The following is a 25,228-nucleotide window of genomic DNA, read 5'->3' as shown; positions in this document are numbered from 1 at the left end:
CCTGCCATACAGAACTGTAGCAAATCTGAATTTTAAATGATGTAAAAATGTGCACGAATTCTGACTGTTCAGACTGAGGTTCCATTGGAAAAGATTCAGGACCACATGTGGAAGTGGCCTGAATTAGAATTGGCAAGATCAGATTCTGTGTGGTTTGTGCTGTTCACAAAATAAGAAAAATAAAAGAATATCAGATTTGTGCCACTTTTGCCTGCAGAGTGAAAACAGCCATAGATCACCATCTGTTAGCCTGGTAATCCATAAGGAACAAATGTTATACTGACATTCAAAACACTGAATTAATGGACCTGGAATTCAGTCAGAAAATTGAGCAATTAACTACTGAAAACCACAAAATCTAGGCCTTCATTTGGTAATTATGGAGTTCATTTCAGCATTAGTGGTCAGTGGAAATGACCAACTGTAGGATGTTACTGTGCAATTTTGGTAAATTAACTTAATTTAATTTGAACATCCTTATTAAACTAGGCATAAAAGGCATTGTGAAGGACAATTAGAAATAATGGATCTAAAGACACTGGTGGGTTGGTTATGATTCCCAAATCTGAAAATTGTACTGCAGGTGAAGCAGATTCAGTACAAAAGCAGGTACACATAACTGTCCAGGAAATGTGGAAATAATGACTGTATTGTTGACAGGGTTCATACACATTTTTCAAGGTCAAATTCAAGCACTTTTAAGGGTCATTTTGAAATTTTTCCAGCACAGCACCTTATTGCTGGGGTAAAATACATATTTACAGGAATACATATACTCATTCTCATATTTTTTTTCACTTTTTATCACAATAATGTACATTGTATTATGCTATAAACATCTAAAATCATGTTTCATAATTGCAAGAAGTTTAGAAATTAAAGGAGAACACAAAGTTTTATCCAAAAAAAGGGAAGCCATTTAGTGTTCTTCAGACACACTCGCACCGAGACAGATTAAGATAAAAATGGACCTGGAGTCGACCTGAGAACACCTGGGAATTTTATTTTTCGACATAAAGTTTTATTTTTCAAAATGTATCACTGTCTGTAAGTACCTTTGACCAAAGTTAATATTAAAAATAAATAAAGCATATCACATAGTTATAACTGTAAGACTTTCAAGCACACCAAGTAAAATTCAAGCAGACCGTGAAAATACAACATTGAAATTCAAGGATTTTCAAGAATTTCAAGTACCTGTACGAACCCTGTGTTGAGTTTAGTGAACTACAGTTAAAAAAAAAAAAAAAAAAAAAAAAAAAAACTAGAACAGATACTCCCATTTTTGTAGTTTCATACAGATCTCCTGGTAAAAGTTACTGGGAGAGACGAGAAAAGTGAGAGCATCACAAATACCGAAAAAAAAAAAAATTTACAGACCATAGCTATGCTTGTCCAAAAATGTTTGACTGAAGTGTGTTTGACCGCAGTGACCTGCAGTATAAATGTCATATACAGTACTATAACATTGGTGCATTTACAGTTCACCATGAGGACGTTGACACTGGACGCTGACACTGGAGGGTGAGCTGATGGAAATGTACTAGACGCACAATGTACTGACCTCTATCTACAAACCTGGCTCATCCATAACAGATGAGGATCGAGCTGGTTCCTATCATCATCACTTGCCGGGATAGATTAGAAACACATTTTTCCTAGCACAAGTTGTAAACGCTTTTTCTCTGTGCATTCCTCATCTGTGGTTATTTAGTTTGCTGGGGGCCTGTTGTGACCGCAAAATGCTTTTCGTGCTCAGCTTCATCCACTGTTTTCTACAGATGTGTTCCTCAGTGTTTGTAAATGACTCATTTTCTTTTTCATGGAGTAGAGAAAATCTGCAGATAATAATGGTTTACATACCAGGCCAAAACAGAGCCAAAATGCAAATTGCTTAGTGGGTCTGTTAAACACTATGGTGTGTCTTCATTAAAGCTTCAAAGTCGGAATTCCAGTCATTTGGCTCTTGACCAAAGTTTGTCACACACAACATAGTAGACAGGCACATTTCCTGTCCCTGCTTACTCCTCTGGGAGCTTTGCGATAGAGAAAGCCGCCGATGTCAACATATGAATCCTATTCAGAATGTTATTGAATATTTTACGCTTTTCTATTTTAATATAGTGTAAGTTTAGAGAAACATAATGTGCTTAAGAAAATATGCAGAGTATTTGCCAAAAAGGTCTCACTTAGCATTAAATGCATCCTCTCGCTTCAGCGCAGGCTTACTTACTCCAATGAGAAACATCATGCCTTATGTTTTCTTAGTACACTGGGGATAGCTGTATGTCTCAATTTCAGTCTAGGCTGACACATAATGAAGAAGTATGGGGGGACAACTTCAGTGAGATGCGATAAAAAAAAAAATCCACACACACTCACACAGGTCTTCAGTGACATCTGGAAACACTAAGTTAATAGATTTAGCTCAACTCATAGCAGTGTTTCTATATTTAAACTCTGTGATATGATGACAGGATTTTTGAGGAATGATGCTGACAGAACGGAGCCACCCTGCTCCATCCCTCAGAGTCAACAAAAGGCCAAAGACCAGTAAGGTTACCACGTCATCCTTTATCACCAAAATGTCAACTCAACAAGTTGTACTCAACAACAATTTACTGGCCACTTTGACTGGACATACAGTCTGATTTATTATATTAACTGTATGTCGTCTCTGATGAGCACTACGCTGTGCGGTATGACACACCACTCTGGTTCTCTAAGCAGTAATTCACAGCAAGACACTGTTGATGGCCACCAACAAACTCAATGAGTTACACAGGAAGACGGCTGCATGCCATTTAACCACCCACTCACAATATGTCTATTTGTGGTGGAATAACAGCCTCACTTGTCCTCAATTGCCTTATAAATACCATTGCATAAACAAAAGTCATCACACAATAGTTTCGCTTTGACCACGTCCACAGAGAGAAAATAGATCTCAGCTATAGCTACTATATGTAGGGGACATCATATATCAACTGATAAAGATTTATTTAATTCAAATGTAATATTAAAACATATAACTGTAGTAATTTGTGATAGATATGCATTTGTACAAAGGATTCAATCATAGTGAAAAACTATTACTTCATCTAAACATGAGATTTTGAGGAATGCCTGATGTTTAGATTAGCTCTCTCCATTTGTCTTGGCTTAGATATCTGACCCATATTATGCAACATGCTGACTTCTACACCTACTCTGGTGCTCTACATCATTTGGCTCCTAAATTAAAACTTCTCTAGGTACGACCTCTGAGCCTTTCCACCAAACAGAAAGCATATGAAAGACTTCATTGACCAACAAAAACAGCTGTTGGGTGGCCAACATTATGTAAGATGAGTCAGTGAATTAGTGTAAAGAATGGGACTAAGCAACAGGGCCATAAAATAAATAGAAATGTTTGTCAGTGCTTTGGACAATACTTGATTTTCTTTTGCCAAGATAAACACAAGACACAATGTGATTCAAAATAATTTAGTGAAATCATGTTATATATGCGTATTATCAATAAATAATATTAAAGATACAAAAATACCTCAGTTCAGATGTGAGAAACATCAGTTTACAAAATACTAAGATATACAGTAGTTGATTGTGACCTTCACCCTCCAAGGTTAAACATTTTGTGACACGAGAGTTTGATACTATAACACATGCAACAAATACAAATCAAATGAGTTTTGACAGATAAGATTGTTTTTGTTTTGATTTTTTTTTTTTTTTTTCATTTCACAATATTTTACCTGCTCCTGACCTTTGACCTAGGATGAACAGAATGAACAAAATTTGATCATCTGTACTCACTGTCTTCAGGTACTCACAAAATAAAAATCAGGGTCATTTGTCCAAAATTGTCTATGTTAGACTGCTAACAGACAAACACAGGTAAAAACCTCCCTGATGGTAGTAATAAATCAATGATAGGTTACGACTGGAGAAAAATATTCACAATCAATATAAAACATTGTGCATGTTATTTTTGTTGAGCAAGAAAAGAATCAAGAGGAAGTACCAATCTCCATGTTGCGACTTAGTTTGTCACAGTTTTCATAAAGTTAATTTAAATTAATTCAAGAAAAAAAATTGTGTCCACTCATGCAATGAAATAGATAATAACAGAGGTGCATTACTTCTGATCTGATTTGTTTACCACAGCTCTTTTATCACAAATATAGAGGATCAAATGCTCATTTTTCTACATGAAAATGGGCATAGAATTGCCAAATTCAACACATTTGCCCGTTACAGCCTCAATTGATGGGAAAAGCACACAGAGGCATCAGCACAAATATTTATTTTGGAACAGTTAATAAAAATTCAGAAAAGATTGCCTAAATGACATAGACAGTGACCTGTTAGCAATGCCTAAAGTGGTCCTTAAAGCATCGTATGACTTTCATCACAATTTTTTTTTCAAATTTGTAAAGCCCTAGTGATAGCTTAATTATTTAATTTTTATTTATTTATTTTGCACACAACAACAAATTAAACATTAGGACAAGCAAAGAAACAAGTTGTGCTGGTGAGATCAGAAAATCCCATGGGGCTTATTAAATAAATCTCACCTCATTACAACATTAGCATAAAGAAAGACAAAAAAAAAATAAAACAACCGACTAAGTACAACAAAAAAAACAATAATTATCACTAATCCATTAGTCTTTCCATGCTTACACACCTGAATCACTTCCCCCATGGTGAACAATTTCAAACATGACTCCACCATTAACACATTCCATTTATTTACATAACAAACTGAAATGTCACTTGGGCCTTTTTGAAAATTTTGTCACAGAGTGCATTGTGGGAATGGCAACCAAGCGAAAGCGGTTTCTCACAGATTCGGCAAGAAAATGAGCCAGATTGCAACAACGTAAAATTATACAGTCCACAAGGGTTGTTTTAAAGCATGAGTATCGTAGGTGGATGGAGGTAAAGGTGACATTTGGGTTCAACACTCACCAAGAGACAGTGAAATCACTGCTGCGTGGAATTCCCATTCCCACGATGCACTTCGCGACAAAATTTCAGAAAAGGCCTGGTTTGTTACGTAAACATGAAGTCATCTTCAAAGTTGTTCACCATGAGGGAAGTGATTCAGGTACGTAAGCACAGAAAGACTAATGGATTAGTGATAATTAGGCGATCACTTGTGTTTTACAAATTTAAAAAAATTGTGATGAAAGTCATACACTGCTTTAGTAACAGAAAAGACAATAAAAAAATAAATAAATAAATGAAACAAATAACTTAATATTACAGAAATATGTGCTGAGCAAACTTGTCCTTTTCAACTGGAGTCTAAGAGCTGTTCTGGGACTCCTCTTGCTGTTTTCACTCTTTGCCTTTTGCCAAAAAACACTATGCTTAGTCATTAAAAGCTTATCTGCAGAAGCTAATATAAATGAACGAAAACAGATACAACACAGACATGCATAGCTTTGCACACTTTGATACTGTTACAGCTAATGGTACTCTGCAGAATGACAGTTTCCCCCTGATAAGCAAGTATCTGTCCATCCATTACTTTACCATATAAGGGTAACTGACCCCCTGTGACAGACCCCCTGCATTCACCAAACAGATAGGGAGGGAACAAAGTGACTACAGAGAGGACAGAGAGCAATGGGAACCAAGCTGGAAATGAAGATCATACAGGATTCTGGGAGAAGAGGCTTTCAAAGTAGTGAATAAAAGCATTTAGAAGGAATTTATCTAAAACACGAGATGCCAACACTGGCACCTGTTCCCCACAGAAAAGTACTTGAATTCTGCTGAACTTAGGCTGATTCACTATATGTTATTTTGTATTTATAGAGTAGTGAGGTGGTAGCGCGTCACTCACCATTTCCACCCCCTGAGGGAACGCGGTTCCCTCCCAGTCCGTCTTGGGGTATCGCTGAATGATCTTCCCACATCCCTCTCCTGAACCTGTGGGTGAAATGGAACAAAGACACATCACTCAGGATGCAAAGAAATGAGCATCATAGCAGGAAAAGCTCTGCATTGATTGCCTATGATATTTTAATTTGGCCCGTCATGTTGCATTGGGTTTTTTTTTTACATCAGAAAAAAATGTTCCTGAACTTTTTTTCTTCCCGAGAATTCTTTTGTTATGACTTCCAAGCAGTTTCCCCCCTTTTCTGACTACATACATTCATATACCGTACATACATTACACATACTTCTAGTGAAGACATGATTTTCAACTGAAGTGATTTCACATGACCCAAGGCCACTTTCATAAAAACAGGAACAGGAAACATGAAAATTCACGGAAAAAAAAAAAAAAAAAGAAAACAATTCTAAAGAGGAATTGGAAAATAGTTTCATATGTAAAAACGTTAACAGTGACACAAACTGAATGATGAGGATAAACTGAATATTTTCATTACACAAACAAAAAGGCAGATTTTGTAATTATCAATACAAATATGATTATTGATGCTAACCAAGCATTGTTTGCAGACTTTAGTTTGTCTGACCCACTTCAAATAAAAAGTGGAATTAAACAAAGACCTCACATTATTCAAATAGTAAAAAGGATGGCTCATATTTTTGACCCAACTGTTATTTTTTTTGCAAATGCATTCAATCATGTAACAATAATTGCAAAATACACACACACAAAAAAAATTCCTGGTGAAATCCTGCTGAGACTGACTGATTCAAGATGTTTCAGGAGGAATGTGGCCCAAAGTGAGATATGGAACCCGCAACGCTAACACAAAGCAGATTACAAGAGGGAGAAGGTCATTCATTTTTTGTTTTTTTTTTTAGTAGTAGTAAAGTAAGGGGGGGGGGGGGGGGGTAAAGAATCAAAGTTAAACCCAGAGAAACGAGGGACAACTTTCTTGTTCTTTCTGGCACCTTTTCATAGCAAGCATAGCATTGTCTCTGTCGTTCTTCATTCAAACTACTGTACTGTACTTTATATATTTAGTAGTTGTGACTTTGTGTTGAAATCGATTGGCCATACATGATATGCAGCTCTTTAGTCAACAGCCTCTTAATGCTTTGTCATAACAGTCTTGACTTGATCCTAAAAATATATGTGAAATAGGGGCATGTCATTCATACAAAAGCATAGGGTATGTTCACAGCTGGATGCTGATCTATAGCAGGTGTACCAAGCATTCAGCCACAAAGATTTGCAAGTTTGACCAGTGCACGCTCTATTGGTGAACTAACTCCCTCGTAGATCTCCCCCAGGACCCCATATGGCCGAGTCTTGCAAAACTCTGAAACTTAAATTGGATGTAATAAGTCATGTCAGCACGAGTGCAAACACAACGCAATATGTATTTAAGAGTTGATATATGACTGCAACATTCTTGTTTAGCAATCTGGACGGCTAATAAATGGAAATTTTATCTAATTAAAGAAAAATTCCCTTCTTTTAACATGCCAAAAACAGCATTTCAGTGTGTGTTTCTCAATATGCGCTTTGTCACACCATGTTGTCTGACCCCATGACTTCATCTCAGCGTTATTTTAAACTCTTAGTCACTCTTTGACAGCAAAGACACACTTTCTATTCATCAGCCAAGGGAAAATGGTCTCCTATCAACAGAGTAAGACAGAAATTGAATACATATGGCCAATTTCTTGGGATGTATTTGTGCAACAGATAAATAGAAATATATAGTCTGTTCATGCAATTAAGAAATTCTTAAGATAAAACATTTCACCTGCTCTAGTGAAAACAGAATTACACACAAGATGTTGTAGGTTGTAATTGTTAGCTCTAAAATCAGCATTGTCTCTGTCGTTCTTCATTCAAACTACTGTACTGTACTTTATATATTTAGTAGTTGTGACTTTGTGTTGAAATCGATTGGCCATACATGATATGCAGCTCTTTAGTCAACAGCCTCTTAATGCTTTGTCATAACAGTCTTGACTTGATCACTCTTTGACAGCAAAGACACACTTTCTATTCATCAGCCAAGGGAAAATGGTCTCCTATCAACAGAGTAAGACAGAAATTGAATAATCAGCTCTAATCAGCTCTAAAACTGTAAAATATCTGTTTAAATAAAAGGACATTTACAGAGAGGGATACTTACAATTAAGCAAAAAGCCAAGTTGATCTATTTATATCCAAAGAGGAAAAACCTGGACTGACATGTTTGAAACAATCATTGGCTTCCATTCAAAACCTTTAACAACACTTTCTCATAACCCAGATTGACTTATAAATATTTTTAACAACTTTCTTAAAGCTTTTGCCATATTTCCCTTTCAAAATGGAAGAACAGTTTCTTTTCTTCCTAGCGGAACAATGTTTTAAATGATGATATCACTCTCTTAAAACAAGTGGCACTGATTAGCAAGTGACACTGAAGAAGAACACACACAGTCTGACAAAAGTGTGATGACTAAATGAGAAATACAGTTTGTAGGTGATAAACAATGTGTTAGGGCAGGGGTTGGCAACTGTTTCAGCTCAAAACCCGAAAGAGACATACTGTGTCTCCAGAGGACCATACAAAAACCTACAAAAATCCATTATGAAGTGTCATAACATTGACATTGCATGGCACAGCATCTGAAATGAACGGACCAGTGCAGCAAAGAGAAGACTCTTCTGAAAATTTGTTAGAGGTGGAAAAAGTATTCACTTCCTTTATATCAGTGAAAGTATAAATACCAGAGCACAGAAACATTTTCCATTTTTATCACTGACAAACCCATGTCAAAGCATTATAATGTTCTTATTTTCTTTTTTTATAATTTTCTAGCCTAACACTGTAGAGTCAATTTTACATCATTTGTAGACTATAAGGTATTGATTAGTCAAAAATCATTTATTTTTTATATAAAAAGTTTGTACATGTATCAAATACATGTAGTGGAATCAAAATATTTTCTTTCGAAACACGGTGAGGTATATAATAGCATGAAATGGAAATACTTGTCAAATTAGTACTTTTGTAGTTTGTTTACTGTGTTAAATTACATCACCAATGAAATTCATGCTATAAAATTGATGAAATTAATTAACCTCACATTTCTTATTAAATTTACTCTATCAATCAATAAATAATGTTCCATTACCCATTTTTTATGATCCCATCTCTAATTTTAGGAAAAACAGTGTAAGAGTGAACAGTGTAAGAGTGAACTCCTGAATGTAACATAACTTTAATAACAAGAAAAAACTCACAGGGTACCTTCAGGGTCTTCAGGGTAACCTGGAGTGTAGTGGGATCATATTAAACCCTGTAGATCTACCAACGTGCCATCCACACATATACCTGAATAGCGATTAATTTTGTTAACTGATTTTAGTCAAACCGGTGTAATATTTTAGTGTCCCCATTAGAAAATGCCATGATTCAGCAAACTACAGATGCCCCTGTGTCCTACTTTAGCCACAGGTCCCATACGATGTATAACTAAGGTTGGAGAACTGTAACACATTATCATGGCGACACAGGGCAGCCCTCCTGCTTCCACTGCCTCAAGCCTGCTGTCAACAGCTCCTTAAAACTCCACCAAACACAGTGACAAATTAACCTCCATGAAGCTTTTGTTCTGGCGTGGGGATAGGTATCACATGCTTTTAGCAGACGTCTGTACATATTTGAGCTTTAGAAGACGAAAGCCTGGATGTTGGCCTTTGTTCACCTGTGAGGCAGCTCGGCATATCCGGACCCCGTATGGAGGTTGGAGCTGGACGAGCGCTGGTCTGTCTTAACGTAACGTGTCTTCAGGTCTTTACAGCTCCTCTAATTGAAATCACATGCTTCGACTTCTAATTTTCAGCCACAGATGAAAATAAATGACAGAATTCCTCGCATTCCATGAGGCTGCACTGTTGTATTAAAACAAGCCGTGCTCTCATATACGACCCCCCTGATAACTATAAAGAACCCCATCACAGAGAATAATCGAAACCAGGCATGAAAGGGAACACGCTAATTTTAACATCCGCTAGCAAAGCGCGAGGGAGATGAAAATCCACATCAAGTTTATTTATTTATTTATTTAGTTAGATTTTGGCAGGCGCTATTTATACAAAAAAAAAAACTTGTCAAGGTCTGTGGCGCGTGCTTGGATGTTTAAGAGCATGGCTCAGTTCCAGCTTAATACAACACATCCAGTGTGTGGTGAGGTTGCACAATATGACTTAACAAAATAACATCTTGATATTTTTTATGCTTTCTGATGGCATATGCTGCTATCAAAGCATTACCAATGAAAAGTGCTTAAGGTATTGTTTTATTGGGGAGCAACAACTATTAACCAAGCCTTTAATAAGTGTTGTTCAAGATATAAACTGCTTTGTATAATCATTGGGCCTCATTTATGATGTGTTTGTGTGCACATTTGATCTTAATTTTCTTAATTCCAAAATAAGAAATCGAAAATAAAATTTACAAGTTGTCAGGATCAACTTCATGCTAAAGTTTTTCGGCAAAAATACAAGAGCTGAGTTTGCATAACACCAATCTGCCACTCTCTGAAAACCTGCTGGTTCATACAAATGCATCCAGGTGAGATGGTGGATCATTTCCAGAAGCAACAGTCATTACTAATATTCCCAGTGCCAGTTTTTAAAGCTCTCTGAAGCTGAATATAATTTGTAGTATCTTATATAATGTAAAAGAAATGAAGGCAGTGATAGTGAATTGCTTGCTATAGTTGCATCTCTAATTCAAATGACAGTAAAATATGAATAAAATGGGTAGGTGATAAATTGTCCCATCTATTCCTGAATGACTTTGGCTCTTTCACCTCTAAGCAGTAGAGATAACAAATTATTACAATTTCACCAAAGGACGTGGTAACAGCTAAGCTATAGCCAACACGTACAAGAGGTTGACCAATTTTAAAAGGCCGATATAATAATGATAGTCTGGAGCAGGAATATCAGCCAGTATCATACCCCTCACGCCAAAAAATGTGACACTGAAAATGCATTATGTTCACTTTATTATGTGCTGAAATAGACATTTAAGAAAAACTAACAACTCCATAAATAAACTAAGAAATAAGTCTGAGTCAATGTGGAAATGAATTTCAAGCTTTTTTTTTTATCGTTAGTATTGTACTTGAATGTCAGTAATTTCAGCCAAATTTTACCAATAATTATTTCATAAAACATCCCATTTCCACTGCTTAATTGGTTTGGCTGATTTCTGTTTTATCTTTATTATATTAATAAATACTGAAAAACCATACACTGCATTACACTACGTTCTAAAACCAGCCATTAACAACTTGACAAGTTGCAGCATAGGCGACACTCTTAATGACTCATTTGTCATTGTTGCAATTTCTCTACAACATCCCAAAATGTTTCAATGTCGTTGCAAATCGCTGGTCTGAATCATGCCTTAAATTGTCCATCTGCATTCATTTTATGCAATGGACTGATAAGGCATGGCCTACAAGAAGACAACATTTTTGGCAAGTAAAAACATCAGTATATGAATCAATAAATCTGCAGACACTGAATCCTGCATCCACAGACTGACAATAAAGTCTCACACTTCTAGGAATGTACTGTAGTGAATTTAACAGTCACCACCAGCAGGAATGGAAAAAAACACTTTGAGTCAACTGAACCGTGTGGATTCACATGCAAAAAAAGGGTTAATGTTACCTAACCAGCTTTCTGGTGATAAAAAACCTGATGTTCAGAACTGCAAAAAGTATGACCAGTACTATACAGACTTTTCTCCTGCATTTGCCTGAAACTAAATATTAAACTGATCTTATTATTAACCGATTACATGATCTCAAATAAAAGATTTTCATATCAGAATGTCAACAATATAACCTGATAATAACGAATGAGTTTATGAAATTAAAATCTGAAATTCAGCACAGACATTCAGAATTAAACATTCCTTTCCTCAACAACACAACTGGGAATGGAGCCATCAGTAATATGTGATTTAGCCAACATAGAAAGATTGAATGATCCTAATAATTTATTACTTGCTTGCGTGATTCAGCACAGTCTCAACAATAAGTGAAAATCCACCAAGGAACGGTTGTTAGTCTTTCTTGATTAGAGCAGATGTTTCTCCTCTTGGAAAGCTTCATCCCTACAGCTCCATCGTCTTGATTTATCCTACTGCTGTTACTGCTGATTATTGGCCTAATGCTTATTTTACCATGTATGGAGAGGCCACCAGTGGACTCTGCCAGTTGACGTAACACTCACGTCAGCCAGTACCCCGAGTTTGGCCAAAGCGTGCACACAGGTGGGCTGCTCTGGAACAAGTTCACAGGTACTACTAATTCAACTTCCTCTATGTTTCTATCAGGACCACAGATTGAGGGGAAAATCCCCATAAAAACAAAAGTACTCACATTTTAGTCACAGAGGAGATCAGATCAAACCTACTGACAATGAACGTCATATTTATATTGCTTTGAGTTCAATGTGGAATTTTCAGCTATAAATCTTAAAATGTGCCTGCATCCCAGATTTTGTCATCACCTGTCACTACTGTTAATCTTGTGGGCAGATCAGGTTCCAGTTCACAAATTAAGATGAACAATATTAAATGCAAATCTAAGTCATGTACCTGAGTTTTTTTTCCGCTAACATCTTCATTCATCTATAGGAAAATCCAGTCATGACCTCAAAGCGTATCAGGGTGAACTTTAACTAAGTGTTCCAGAACTCGGACCATTCATTTAATAATCATTATCAGGAAACAAAGGCTCTGTGTTATATGCTCTGTGTGAATGATATGCAAAGGACTAACCTGTGGTGTTTTTTTGCATGGCAAAAAGGTATCACAGACTTGCAAATGAATGATTAATATGTTTAATATCTAATTCAGGAAGCCTTCCATGCTTCAAAAACAGCTGCAGAGAGGAAAAAAAAATTTAATAAAGACAGACACTGACTCGAGGTCGTGCCAGGTCAAAATGCTGGAATTAAAAAAAGAAATATATCCGTCAAATGTGTAATAAATAATCATATCATCATGTGTTAGGTTCCTCATTCCACATTTGCACAGTAATAACAAGACCAAATCCCTCTGTCTAAACTTTTTGGCTTGAAGACTTTTTAAAAAAATAATACATACTTTTCATATCAAGTAGTAAGAGTGCATATGGTGTCAAACATTTCATCTAAAAGGATTTTCACTCATTATTTACCTAAGTAATTCATCAGATACAGGAAATGTGAAGCCAGGTGATGACTCAATTATACCCGAGTTTTATTTCATTCTCATACATTATTATTATAATGTTCAGACATGGGTTTCTTGCTGTGGATTGTGCATAATTTGCATAACCACACAAATCAGAGTGTTCTGATCCCTTATCGGTGGACTGACAGTGGTAACAGTAGCCTGTGGAGTTTCCCTCGCTATCAGTTTTAAATGTTACAACAGAAAGGAAGGAACTCCTCCATTGTGGTTTCAGAGTGCCTCTCACCACAAAGTCGGAATCCAAACCAGGAGCTGCCAAATGTGGAACTAAAAAGCAAACAATCAATCACGAAAGTAAATCCAAGATATATAAATAAATATATATATAAAAGAAAGAGAGAAACACTTTCACATCTGCCATTTTTCTCCGAATAACAACATTAGCATGACACCTCCGGTCTCCACAAGACTACTGGTGCTAAAAAAAAAAAAAAAAACTAAAAAAACCCCACAGGACTGAAATTTTCCATCCACAACTGCCTGAGGACGTTGAGGAGGAGAGCGCTTAAGGGTCTTTCTAGCTGAAATGCAATAATCGGTCTAGTTCAGTTTTGGCGATAAATACATATGTAGTGACTGCAGAGAGATGGTTCATTTTTAATCACTTGTGTAAAATCTATTAAACATTGAGTTATGATTAGTCTCAAAATGATGTCTTTCATTATGCAATAAATTTAGTTATTATTTTAAAAGTAGTATATTTAAAGTGGTATGTTTTTATTAAGATAATTTGCCAAATATTATACATGTAACTTAAATGCTGCAAATCACCACAGTATGAAAGCAATAACCATGAAATATATTAGATTTATAGCTAACGTTTTAATATTACTTGACAATCTTTTTAGTTATTTATAGTTGAAAATGTCACAGCTTTTATTATTAAAAGACCAGTGAATATATTTAAGATTTAAGGGTTGACATCAGAAACAGATGTTGAGTATCACTTAAACATAGAAAGAAAAAAAATCCAGTACTTCCAATCTCACATAAACTCTTTTTTATCACAATGTTAATTTGGCAGCGACTGAATAAACCACTATTTCAACATGTGTTTATGTTACTGCTAATAAAACAAAACAGACTACACAATGCAAAAGAAAAAGAAAAAAAAAAAGATTAAAAAAAAAAAAAAAAAAAAAAAAAAAACAACCACCACACATGGCAGTACTTCAAGATCTGGCATCTACGACATGGAATCAACATGTCCAGCTGTTGAAAGACCCGATCTAACAAGTCATCGTGTCCAAACAATGCATTTTATGGCATTATTTAGTCAAATTTAGTACTTAGTGAGTTAACAGATGGCTTTTAGCTGATAAAAGCTGAATATATAATCTTGGACTGATTATCACAACTTTGTTGAACCTTACTTTGTACACTAGCCATATTTTAGACAGAGGCTCTGGGAGTTTATGAAGATATAAAAATGCAGCCACTTCTGACACTGGTGTAAAGTAACTGGTATCAATAATGTGTCATAAGTCGAGTGGGTTAATTATGCAAATTGTAAATAGTGTTTCTATAAAAGATTCTGATACTGTAAAGAAATTCTGGAACTATAAACACTGTATTAAATATCATATTTCCTCAGATGGTGAATGGGACTTTTACTTGCACTATATGGACAAAAGTATTTATACTATGAAGTACAATAGGGTTCAGGTGGCTGAAGGCTGGGCTACAAGATAATAACAAATGAAATAAAGGTTTTCTTTAATTCATTTTTTTTTTAGAGTTAATTATGTTTACACTGTTACACAAAACACTTGCATAATTCAGAAATTTTTGTACTTAATTTAAGTCAACATTAAGATTTTTTAATCATTATAATCGTCTTAAATGTTCTTGACCAGGGATGCCCAAACTTTTTTGGCTTGAAAGTTACTCTTAAAATGATCAAGTCACAATGATGTACCTACACTAAAAATTGCAGATGTATATATACTGTAAATTCCGGACTATAGACCACACCTGAATATAAGCCGCAGACCCTAATTTTAGAAAGAAAATCAATTTTGTACACGTATAAGCCGCGGGTGTCCACCAGTGGCGATTTCTCATAGACTGCAAGAGAAGTCCGGCTTCCCCTATCATTATGAAAATTAAATGGTTAAATATGTTTGGTTGTGTTGACATTTCATTGACTACACGTGTTAAAACACGTTCATCTCACAGAAGAGTTCGTTCAGAATCAGCTTTATCACAAATCATCAGACTCGATGTTGTTCACTTCTCATACATTCCCATTGCGCTGTTTCCTCATACAATCTATGGTCAATGCATTTCCAGGATGAAGCCTGGCTTCTATGGGAGTCTATGGGACCGAGTGGAACCTTTTTTTCATTGTGTCAAAACTGGACGGTAATTGGATAAAGGTTTTCTTTGAGTTCAAATGAAATTATTCCCTGTATGTAAATGGGTATGATATGTGTGAGCTTGCGGTCATATCTATAGGTTGATTCGTTGTTAATATGATGATTAAAAAACAAAAGACAAAAAACAAGGCAATAAAAGGATAGTAATAAAAGCACATTTTCTCTTTTTTTTTGTCGGTGGACTTAACGGGAATTTCCTTTGGATTCGTGCTGATACGGGATTGACTTGCTGTTGCGCCGGCTGTGGATTCACGGACTTAAAATGACTTGAAAGACACTTGAAAGTGAACAAATTTTTGTTTTTCGTTAGAGTAGCACTTTTAATTTATTTTTAAAACATAAAGATTAAAAACAAGTAATTACATCTGTTGTAATATCATTTTCATTTAACATTACCCACGACGTGCAGTAGGGATGAGATGCCATGGTACCGAGCCGTGGTACCAAGCTGAGCTGTGGTACCGAGCCATGGTCCCACAGCGCCATGGCACCTGGCACCGAAGTACTACGGCTCAGTGCCAGGTGCCGTGGCACCGCGGTACCAGGGCTCGGTGCCGGGTGCCATGGCACCGCGGTGCCACAGCTGGGTGCCACCGGTGCCGCGGTACCACGGCTCGGTGCCAGGTGCCGTGGCACCGCGGTGGTGCCACGGCACCTAGCGTTGGCCCTGAGGTACGCCGCGGCACCACCAAGGTGTGCTGCGGCACCGAGCCATGGTACCGGTAAAATCGTCATATAAGCCACGTCGAAGTATAAGCCACAGTGTTTAAAGCGTGGGAAAAAAGTAGTGGCTGATAGTCCAGAATTTACGGTAGTTATAAATATACAGAATATACTTTATAAAATATAATTAGCATTGACATATCTGGTCAGTATCTTACTCTGACGACTTGCACTGAATGAAGTCAATATAGTCTGGACAGTAGCTACTGGTAGAAGCCTTAGGCAGACTTCCAAAAGATCATCAGTTATGGTGGAACGCTGTTTGGACTTAATCATCCTCATGTGGTAAAATGACTGCTGCACAGTTATCTGTGGTTTTAGTTCCCTTGTGTTTGTCTATCTCAGCTCGTTTTTCAGAGGGAAGTCAGTGTTGTAGTTTTATGTACAGTTCCACAGTGTCTCTACTCATTTCCCGTCTTTGGAACAGCAATGATAGATTGACAGCTCAGATAAACACACTTCGACTATGACATGGTCCTCCCATTACAAATGGAAGTGGTATGTTTTTGGGTTGTATCTTATTCTGACAAGATATCATTTTAAATCAAAAGGAACCATCTGGTTTCTTCAACTGTCATTCAGGAAGAAATATTAGCCTTTACACTTAAAAAAAAAAAAAAGTATATGTATTGATTTGACAATTATTGTGATAATTACTGACAACTGACATGAAGATTTTTTATCATGATACCATTATAAACCCTACAAAGTCCTGCAGGCTGTGTGATGTGTATTATTTACTTTTGTATAGTGCATCTCAGCTGCAGAAGATACCAAGCCTTTATTTAAAGGAGGCAAGTAGTAGTATGAGTATTTGCAATTTCGTGAGCAATAAACAGGAATAATCATATTTAGTACAAATCTTGTTTCGATCCGCTCCTTTACTTTCATTACAAACGCCAAACTTCCTTAAATTACAAGAGTTCTACCATTTCATATGAATAGAAACCTTTTGCTTGACAGTACTTTTACTGTGTAAGCATTGGCCTAATTTCATGTGTCAGTATCACATGAGGTTCTCTTCTGTCCTGTCTATTTAAGAGAATGAATGAATGAAAGCCAAAGAATTTCCAATGAGAAAGAAAATAAATGTGATTTACACATTTTAACCAATTCTTTCAAACTCACCTCCTTAAAAACTGGACTCCTTATTCATAAGCCTCATAAATGAAAACATTCATTCATTCATTCATTTTCTGAACCCGCTTTATCCTCACTAGGGTCACGGGGGTCGCTTGGAGCCTATCCCAGCTACATAGGGGCGAAGGCGGGGTACAGCCCTGCGATGAACTGGCGACTTGTCCAGGGTGTACCCCGCCTTCGCCCCTATGTAGCTGGGATGTAGTAAATGAAAACACTCACATTAAAATGACAATATTCAGACACATGCTACAGGAGAAAAATGACTTAATTTGAAGCTGATCTCTTTTGGCAACAAACTCTTGCAGGATCTTGCAACACACATCTCACTAGGAATGCACTGATCCGATACCAGTATCGGGCATCGGCTCCGATACTCAGTGTGTGTACTTGTACTCGTACTCATAAAAGTAATCCGACACAAATGCACCGATATCACTTACGGCCGTGTGACATTCACAGTTCAGTGCAGCAGGTATGCGGCGGTGGAATAATGTGTGGGGAGTGTGGAGATTTTGGAGACGGTGATAAAAGTAATGCTGACTGCAAGTAACGTTAAAGACACAGACAGATACGGACGGAGCATTCTGTCCGTCCTCTGCATACATTCCATCCATTTTCCAGGTGCTCACAGATGCACACCCAGATGGAGAATACCAGCAGGAACCATGGAGGTAGAGGATCTGTCTACCAAAGAGCGACTGTGTGAGTTAGAGGAAAAACTATTGACATATTTATGACAACTACCCAGGTCTCGGCCGGTTTCTGTCCTACTTATAATACTATGGGCGTACGGAGCAGCGCAGACCACTGCCAGCGGAAGTGAAAATTAAACTTATCGCTCATTTATCTTTTCCCTACCTGCTGACACTAAGCTTTTAAACCTTACTAGCAAAAATGCTGCAATATTAGTATCCACATCAGTGTTACCTCTGTCGTCTCCATGTTTGTTATTACTGCCTTTCTTCTTCTCAAAAAACTTTACTCTTCTTCGTGGTATTTATCCAGTATGGTTAATTAAGAGCAGTGCCCCCTGGTGGATTAATTGAGACACGCTCATTCCAACACAATAAATAATAATAATAATAATAATAATAATAATAATAATAATGATACATCAGTTTTATATAGCGCTTTTCTAAGTACTCAAAGACGCTTGATGTCAGTAGCAGCACCTTGTTACAGTCAGACTAATGACAACGACAATAAAGCACATTTACAAAAGGAACTAAGAACTAGAATGGGATTATTAAGTACTTGTATCAGTATTCGGAATTGGCAAGTACTCACATGTAAGTACTTGTACTCGGTCTGGAAAAAAGTGGTATCGGTGCATCCCTACATCTCACCAAAAAGAGATAAAAATCAGCAGGAAAATAAACTGAAACATAATTACAATGCAATAATCTTAGTAACCTGTAAAAGGACCTAATAAACCTAAGTAATCATCCATCCACACAATGTTGTCAACCCTTTTGACTACAGCAACTTAGAAAATGAGAAGTGTACTGTTTCATGCAATTTGATATAATCTTTATACATGGAGGAACTTTGGTTTCTACAAACACAACTTGGACAATAACACCTGAGATGAATCACTGAGAACAATTAAGTCTGGAAAACAGCTGAATTATAATGTTGGACGTATCAAATTAAAGCCACAGAAGTGTACATTGGGCACAATAGATAGACTTCAGAAGTTTGTCCACAATGTGTTTTTACCCGGCTTGTATTTGAGGACTGTCCATTATTTGTTAGTGGAAACCAAATCTTCAGGTGATGACCAAGCTTGCAACTGATTTTATTTGACAAAATACAGTGAAAGAATGAAAAAGTGTACATTCCTTCACCATTTCGAAAGGTCTGGTATATTAAGGAGTAAAAAGCCCACATTTTCATTATATGTTGCAATTGTAGGATGCTGCAAGAAAAGCACAGCGTTTCATGCAGTCGGTAACAGTAACACATTAACGGCCAGCCAAAATCCTGCAGGACTATGAAGGGAGCTAAAGGATCTGGTACATGACGCTAAGAACCTCAGCTAGTGCAGACCAACACAGGCTTGAAAACCATTTTACGGCCTATAATGAAAGCAAAGAAATAGTCTAATGATGGGTTAAACATACAAGTTTAGTGAGACAAGCATCCAGATAAACCACAGGAACACCACCATAGGCTATTTCCATAGTATTTCCAACAAGATGTAATAAGTAAGTAAAAATAGCAGACAAACACTTGATCCTCTCAGAGGTTCAAATGCTGGTTTTGTTGTTTAAGACAGATGTGTTCTTTGCCAAAGCACTTTCCTGGTGGGTGTGCCAAGTGAGCCAGCACAAAAACAAACACCCTTTGAGAAGTTGTAACAGAAAGCCAATTCACAAAAGTTTAGAAAGACAGAACCTGGCACAGGCTCATTCCTGGTAGATTTATTTAAGTAATGCTTGAAATGATTTTGTACGTGTGATATTTATGTGATTCAAACAACATAACAGTAAGCTGATTAAGAGACTATTCTACATGGAGAGAGACAAACATGTAAAATACTTCCATCTGCACATGGAAGTATTTTTCTCTTGGTCATTTGAAAGCTTTTCTTTTTTTTATTTGGTTATTTTTGCAGGATTTTGCTACGTTATATAAGCTATTCCCCTCATCCACACCAAAATCCAGATCATAAAGTCACAAAACGGAGTGAATATTGGGCACGCTGTCAGTGGAACATATTCCCAACCCAGTTTGATTCAATTCAGAGTGATGATATCCATCCAGTAAACTGTTTGACAAAAGCAGCTGGGTAAATTCCTCTATTTCATTTGACAAATTACAATTTATGGTGGACAGCACGCCATTCCATATATAACCCCCTGCCAAGAGAGAAAAAACAGTGACCTACTGCAAATGGAAAATACAGAGTACAGTGTAGGCTCAGGACAGACTGCATCCATCTAAACCAGGGCTTTTGCATACTAGCATTATTCATAAAAAATAATTCCAAGGTTTGCGGTTCATGACATTACCCCCCAGGGAAGCACACTACAGTCTGATTACTAATAGAGGAGTCTGCCCCTTGGATCATATTCCCTTTTAGCATATTCCCCACTGCTGTTTTTTGTCACACATCTAACAGCACTGAAGTGACAAAAGGCATACCTCAGGTAGGTTTTATAGTCATGAACACCAGAAACAGCATTTGCCCTACTTACTGTAACCTTCACTGTAACCCTTTTTTTCTAAAACACTGCAATCTGCTGAAGTAAGCACAATGACTTGACCATTAGTTATATTAGTGATGGTTTCAATACAATTTCTAAATAGGTCACCTGTCTTACAATGAAAATTTCACAGGTACTCATGCAAGATACACATAACCTGGATCTATATTCAGCTCCTAGATGAAAGCTGAAGACAGTAGAAGAAGCGTGTTTTTTCTGCACTTGCAAATGGCCTGAAATTCCATGAATCACCATAGATCTAGCTCGTCCAAATGCAGAGTTTGAAAGAATATTTACTATGTTCTCTTATTTTACTATACATAGTTTTTTCCAGTCTTACAGTCTTGAACTCCAAACTCAGGGGTCTACCTGAATTTCGTTTCCATGAAGGCTGCTTCTACTGCTGCAATTCTGGATGTTGCAACACAGCAGGTTTGTGTTTTCTTTAAGCTGTATGTTGTTACTTAGCAGATGTTTTAGGTTTACAAAAGAACATTTACTATAGCAATATTTTAAACTAAAGTTTACATAAAAGAACAGAATGAGATTTTAAATAGGCTGATGTGGGTTTTATAGCGTCATTCTGATTCACTACGAATTGGAACCAAGCCTATTCCTCAACAGATTGCATGCTTAGCAATGTGTACTACTGATCCATCCATAGTAATCTAACAATAAGAATTGGGTCAGGCCAGTAGAGCAAAAGCCAGAGCAGCACAGGAGGCCTGTAGATGACCTACACAGGGACAGGGATCCCTGGTTTGATTTAATCAGCAAGGTGGACAGAAAAAAATCTGTTGTCTAGACTACGTACCGTATGGGACTATGGCCAGACTAGGTCCAACCACCCAACTTCATTCAAGATAGTCTGAGTCACACACAATGCAGTTAGCATTTTGTTTTTCTGTAAAATTAAAGCTTTTACGCATTTTCTACCATATTTAGAAAATTATACTTACAAAACTTTAACTTTAATGGATTGTTACACTAGTTAAACTTATTAAAATCATAAAAATACAATTAAATATGGATCTTTTTTGTCCTCTAGAGGGGCTTATGTAGATGAGACAAGCCTGTCAGTGCCCTATCGACCACAATCTAAACCAGCATTTTTTCATTGCTTTTATAGTTTCTGCACCATTGACTTCATCATTTTAGCAGCCAGTGGAGAAAAAATAAAGTCATGGGGTTAGGGACGTCTTCTTGTGGTAAGACTGTCTGAATGCGAACCCATTCAGACTTCTGGTGCCGCCAGGAACATTTTGTCCCCAGAGCACAAAATATTCATTTGTCAGTTGGCGCTGGGATGCGCAAAGCTGATGAAAGACACTGTTTACCTTTTGTGCATAGCAAGCAATGGTGACTAAGAGGATTCAGCTGCTCTGGCCTTTCTTTGACACACATGGCGCTGGATGGATGCCACTGCAAGAGGCTAGAAACTTGAACGTTTTCCCTTATGGCTGAGTATTAGCTGAATATTTTGACTTTCTCCAGGCTCCACAGGAATGTATAACCTAATAGATCACAAGTGAAGCAGCAATAAATTACAAAAGCTTGACCTATTTATATTAATATTTCTGCAAAGTAAAAACTCAGTGTGCAAAGCCAAAATGTTTTGTTTTGGTAGAAATGTCTGAGCTGCATACCCCCCCACCCTTGCAGAATCAGAAACGTTGGGGCTGGTCCTGAATGCATGAGGAGCTTCCTGTCCCCCTGCAGACACTGGAGAAGAGGGCAGAACTGGGGGACTGCCTTTAGCTGCAGCTGCGTAATGTTACGCCCATTGTGAAAAAGTTGACCACTCTTCCGGCGAAAACAAATGTATCACATCAAATCATTGACAGGTGCGGCCGCAGTGGTTAAAAACAGACCGAAAACAGAGCAGCGTGCAAGAGAGATAAGTAGCAGAGCCAAAATTACACCACAGACAAACAAAACATAGATGCAATCACTGTCTAGTAGAATCAGTACTGGCATCATTTTTATTCTTTTTTTTTTTTAAGTAGAGCAATCAAGATCAAGCAATAACATTTAGTTGAATCTGCTGTTTCGTGTTAAAGTCCAGGTTTTTGTTTCTGGCGGGTACTGATCCCAATCCCTGGCTGACAGGAGTACGATCAACAGGGACAGGATGTGACAGATTTTCAATCCCTGAAAAGTTTCGGCTGATCCAAGTCAAATATCGACATGGATCTAGTGTTAGAGCCCCCTGCTGACTTGCCATCAGGCGTGTGTTTGATCTGTAAATACGTGCAAGCCGGAGGATGGTCACCATCTGGCTTCTTAATAAGGAAAAAGAAAGTGTTTCAAGCCTCGCCTGTTAGCTGTGCGGCTAACGTTAGGCTAATCGCAAAGCTATCCTAGCATCAACATCATCACTGACTGACGGCCTGACGGACACAAACCTCAGCTTTGGAATTCAATATTCACCACCGTGCTATCAAACTCACCGGCTTTTTCCTGATCGTATCCAACGACAATGAAGTAGTCAGCCAATCTCGCCATTTCTGCTGCTTTTCCCGATATATACCAACACAATTCAGCATTTTTCCTTCTTCCAAAGCACAGCCATGTTTGACAGAAGGAGTGTCAGTGCGCTTGCGTGCGGCAGCAGGAGACATCCATGGGCGTGGGCCCCTGAGTTTACAAATAATGCACTGTGTACCAAACCCTGTTTTTAGCCCTAAAACAAGGCTGCAGCTTTGTTTTCACATTCACACAGCCGCAACATAACACTGATCTGACAGTTTATTCCAAAATTCAATGAAAAGCGAGACATACATTGATGATTCATGTTGGAAAATCCCTCTACTTTCACTTACTGTTATATTGCCTGATCAATAAAATGAAATGGACAGTCTTAGATTTCACTGGAATCACGAGCCCAACCTGTCAAAAGTTAATGTGTAAACGTGCGACAAGAATCCAGAGAGCAGAGAGAGAGAGAGAGAGAGAGAGAGAGAGAGCAGAGCTGCTCCAATTTATAATGGTTGGGGGTAGCTGTAAGGTCATATTTGAGCATTATAATCCATTTTAATGTAGTATTTCAATTATGTAGGATGTGCCTTCAAAAGAAAAAAATAAATCTTTGTCACAAGCCATATTTTGTTCAAAGCCTCTCTATTAAACTGTGCATGGTTGTGATTTGAAATACAGCACAAGAGACAAAGGAAAGTCATGTGGTTATTGTAGAATATTGGATATTTATGGCAAAAAAAAACTGAGAGAGAGAGAGAGAGAGAGAGAGAGAGAGAAGAAATCACAAACTATTGTGTGTGTGTGCAATAACACACAAACCACCATCACCATCAGAAACAAAGCAAGTTAGGACCACTGCATTTTGTCACTCTTGATTCCTCATTTCATTGTCCCCTAAATGTTTTATGGATCTGTTTCCCCCACTTAATCACTCACATTCAGGATCACGCTTATTGTTATTGTTGTAAGAGGATGAAGAAAGTAATCAAATAGTTGAATGTGAGCCAGAATACTAAGAAATACAGATGTTTGCATGTAGTTTTTGTGACACACAGGAATGATAGGGAAAATCATGAGACCTAGAACAAAGTGCATTCCAAGGCGACAGATGATTTCCAGGTTCATCATAGCATTCTATTAATTATGAGTCAACTTTGAAATGTTTGTGTTTAGATTTGGCACCATCTATTTCCTGGCACATAGAGGCTGAATTGCTCAGGTTTCCTGCTACATGTACCTGAGCACACAAACAACGAAAGGTAGTAATAACATTGACAGTCATCCTATGTCAGCAGCTTTCTTAGGGGATAAGCAAAAGATTTCTATATAAGGCACCGAAAAAGCAACAGCAGTTTTTTGTTGTCATGATTGCACAATCTCCTGTTATAAACCCTGGTATAAGGGGATTACTTGTCTGCCGGAGGCAATTATCATTACAAAGTGCTTACAAAATGTTTGCTGGTTTACAGCACATGTGGTTGACATCTATGTATTTTTCTAAGTTTAAAATATGACACCATGTATGGATAGAGGTCACATGAGATATAAATAAACCAACGGCTATTCTTCGTAAGAGGCAAAAATACAATAGAATATAAAATGAGGGGAAGTGACTGTTTTCTCTTATGTTTGAAGTGTTGAGAAAAAGCATGCTGTAAGAAACTAGTGCACCATATTTCCCCTTCATTGAAACTGAAACCAAAAAAGTGAAACTATTGCTAACATCTGCTCAAATTTACACCACTCCTCGTGGAAATGCCCTTACTGGAAATTTTATATGAACTGGAATTTTCACCGGTATTTACAGAATTTCATTCATTCATCATGTATGTGTATAATTACAGTCTTTTTGGAATCTCAACATTTTCTGGAACAGATTACCTACACAATATAAACGTTTCAGATATAAAGCTATATCCTCATTTGCTGGGCATCAAACAGTGAAAACCAAAAACTTGTTACCTGCACTAATGAGGCATTTCTTGTGGCATTTTCTGCACTCTTCTTATCGTGGTCTTATCTCCCTCATGAACCTTTCAAGCAGCTGCCTTACGTTCAGTCGAACAGATTAAAGTGTTTTTCTGTGCTCTGTTTTGGA

At 37.2% G+C, this 25,228-nt stretch overlaps 1 protein-coding gene across 2 annotated transcripts in view; it reads right to left on the bottom strand.

The window, feature by feature from the left end:
* Positions 1 to 23,243, bottom strand: part of sbf2 (SET binding factor 2) — a 113,357-nt gene extending 90,114 nt beyond the window's left edge. For both annotated transcript variants that reach the window (XM_030130811.1, XM_030130812.1), the window contains exons 1-2: positions 23,103 to 23,243; positions 5,858 to 5,943 (exon numbers count right to left, since the gene is read on the bottom strand). In XM_030130811.1, the coding sequence (XP_029986671.1) occupies positions 5,858 to 5,943; positions 23,103 to 23,157 (141 nt within the window). In that variant the 5' untranslated portion in view covers positions 23,158 to 23,243. The remainder of the gene's footprint in view (positions 1 to 5,857; positions 5,944 to 23,102) is intronic.
* Positions 23,244 to 25,228: the final 1,985 nt, after the last annotated feature.

This window comes from Sphaeramia orbicularis, chromosome 3, assembly GCF_902148855.1.
Source record: "Sphaeramia orbicularis chromosome 3, fSphaOr1.1, whole genome shotgun sequence".
NCBI classification, from domain to species: domain Eukaryota; kingdom Metazoa; phylum Chordata; class Actinopteri; order Kurtiformes; family Apogonidae; genus Sphaeramia; species Sphaeramia orbicularis.
The sequence above is the reverse complement of the archived record's forward strand: the minus strand, read 5'-3'. Positions and strand labels throughout refer to the sequence as shown.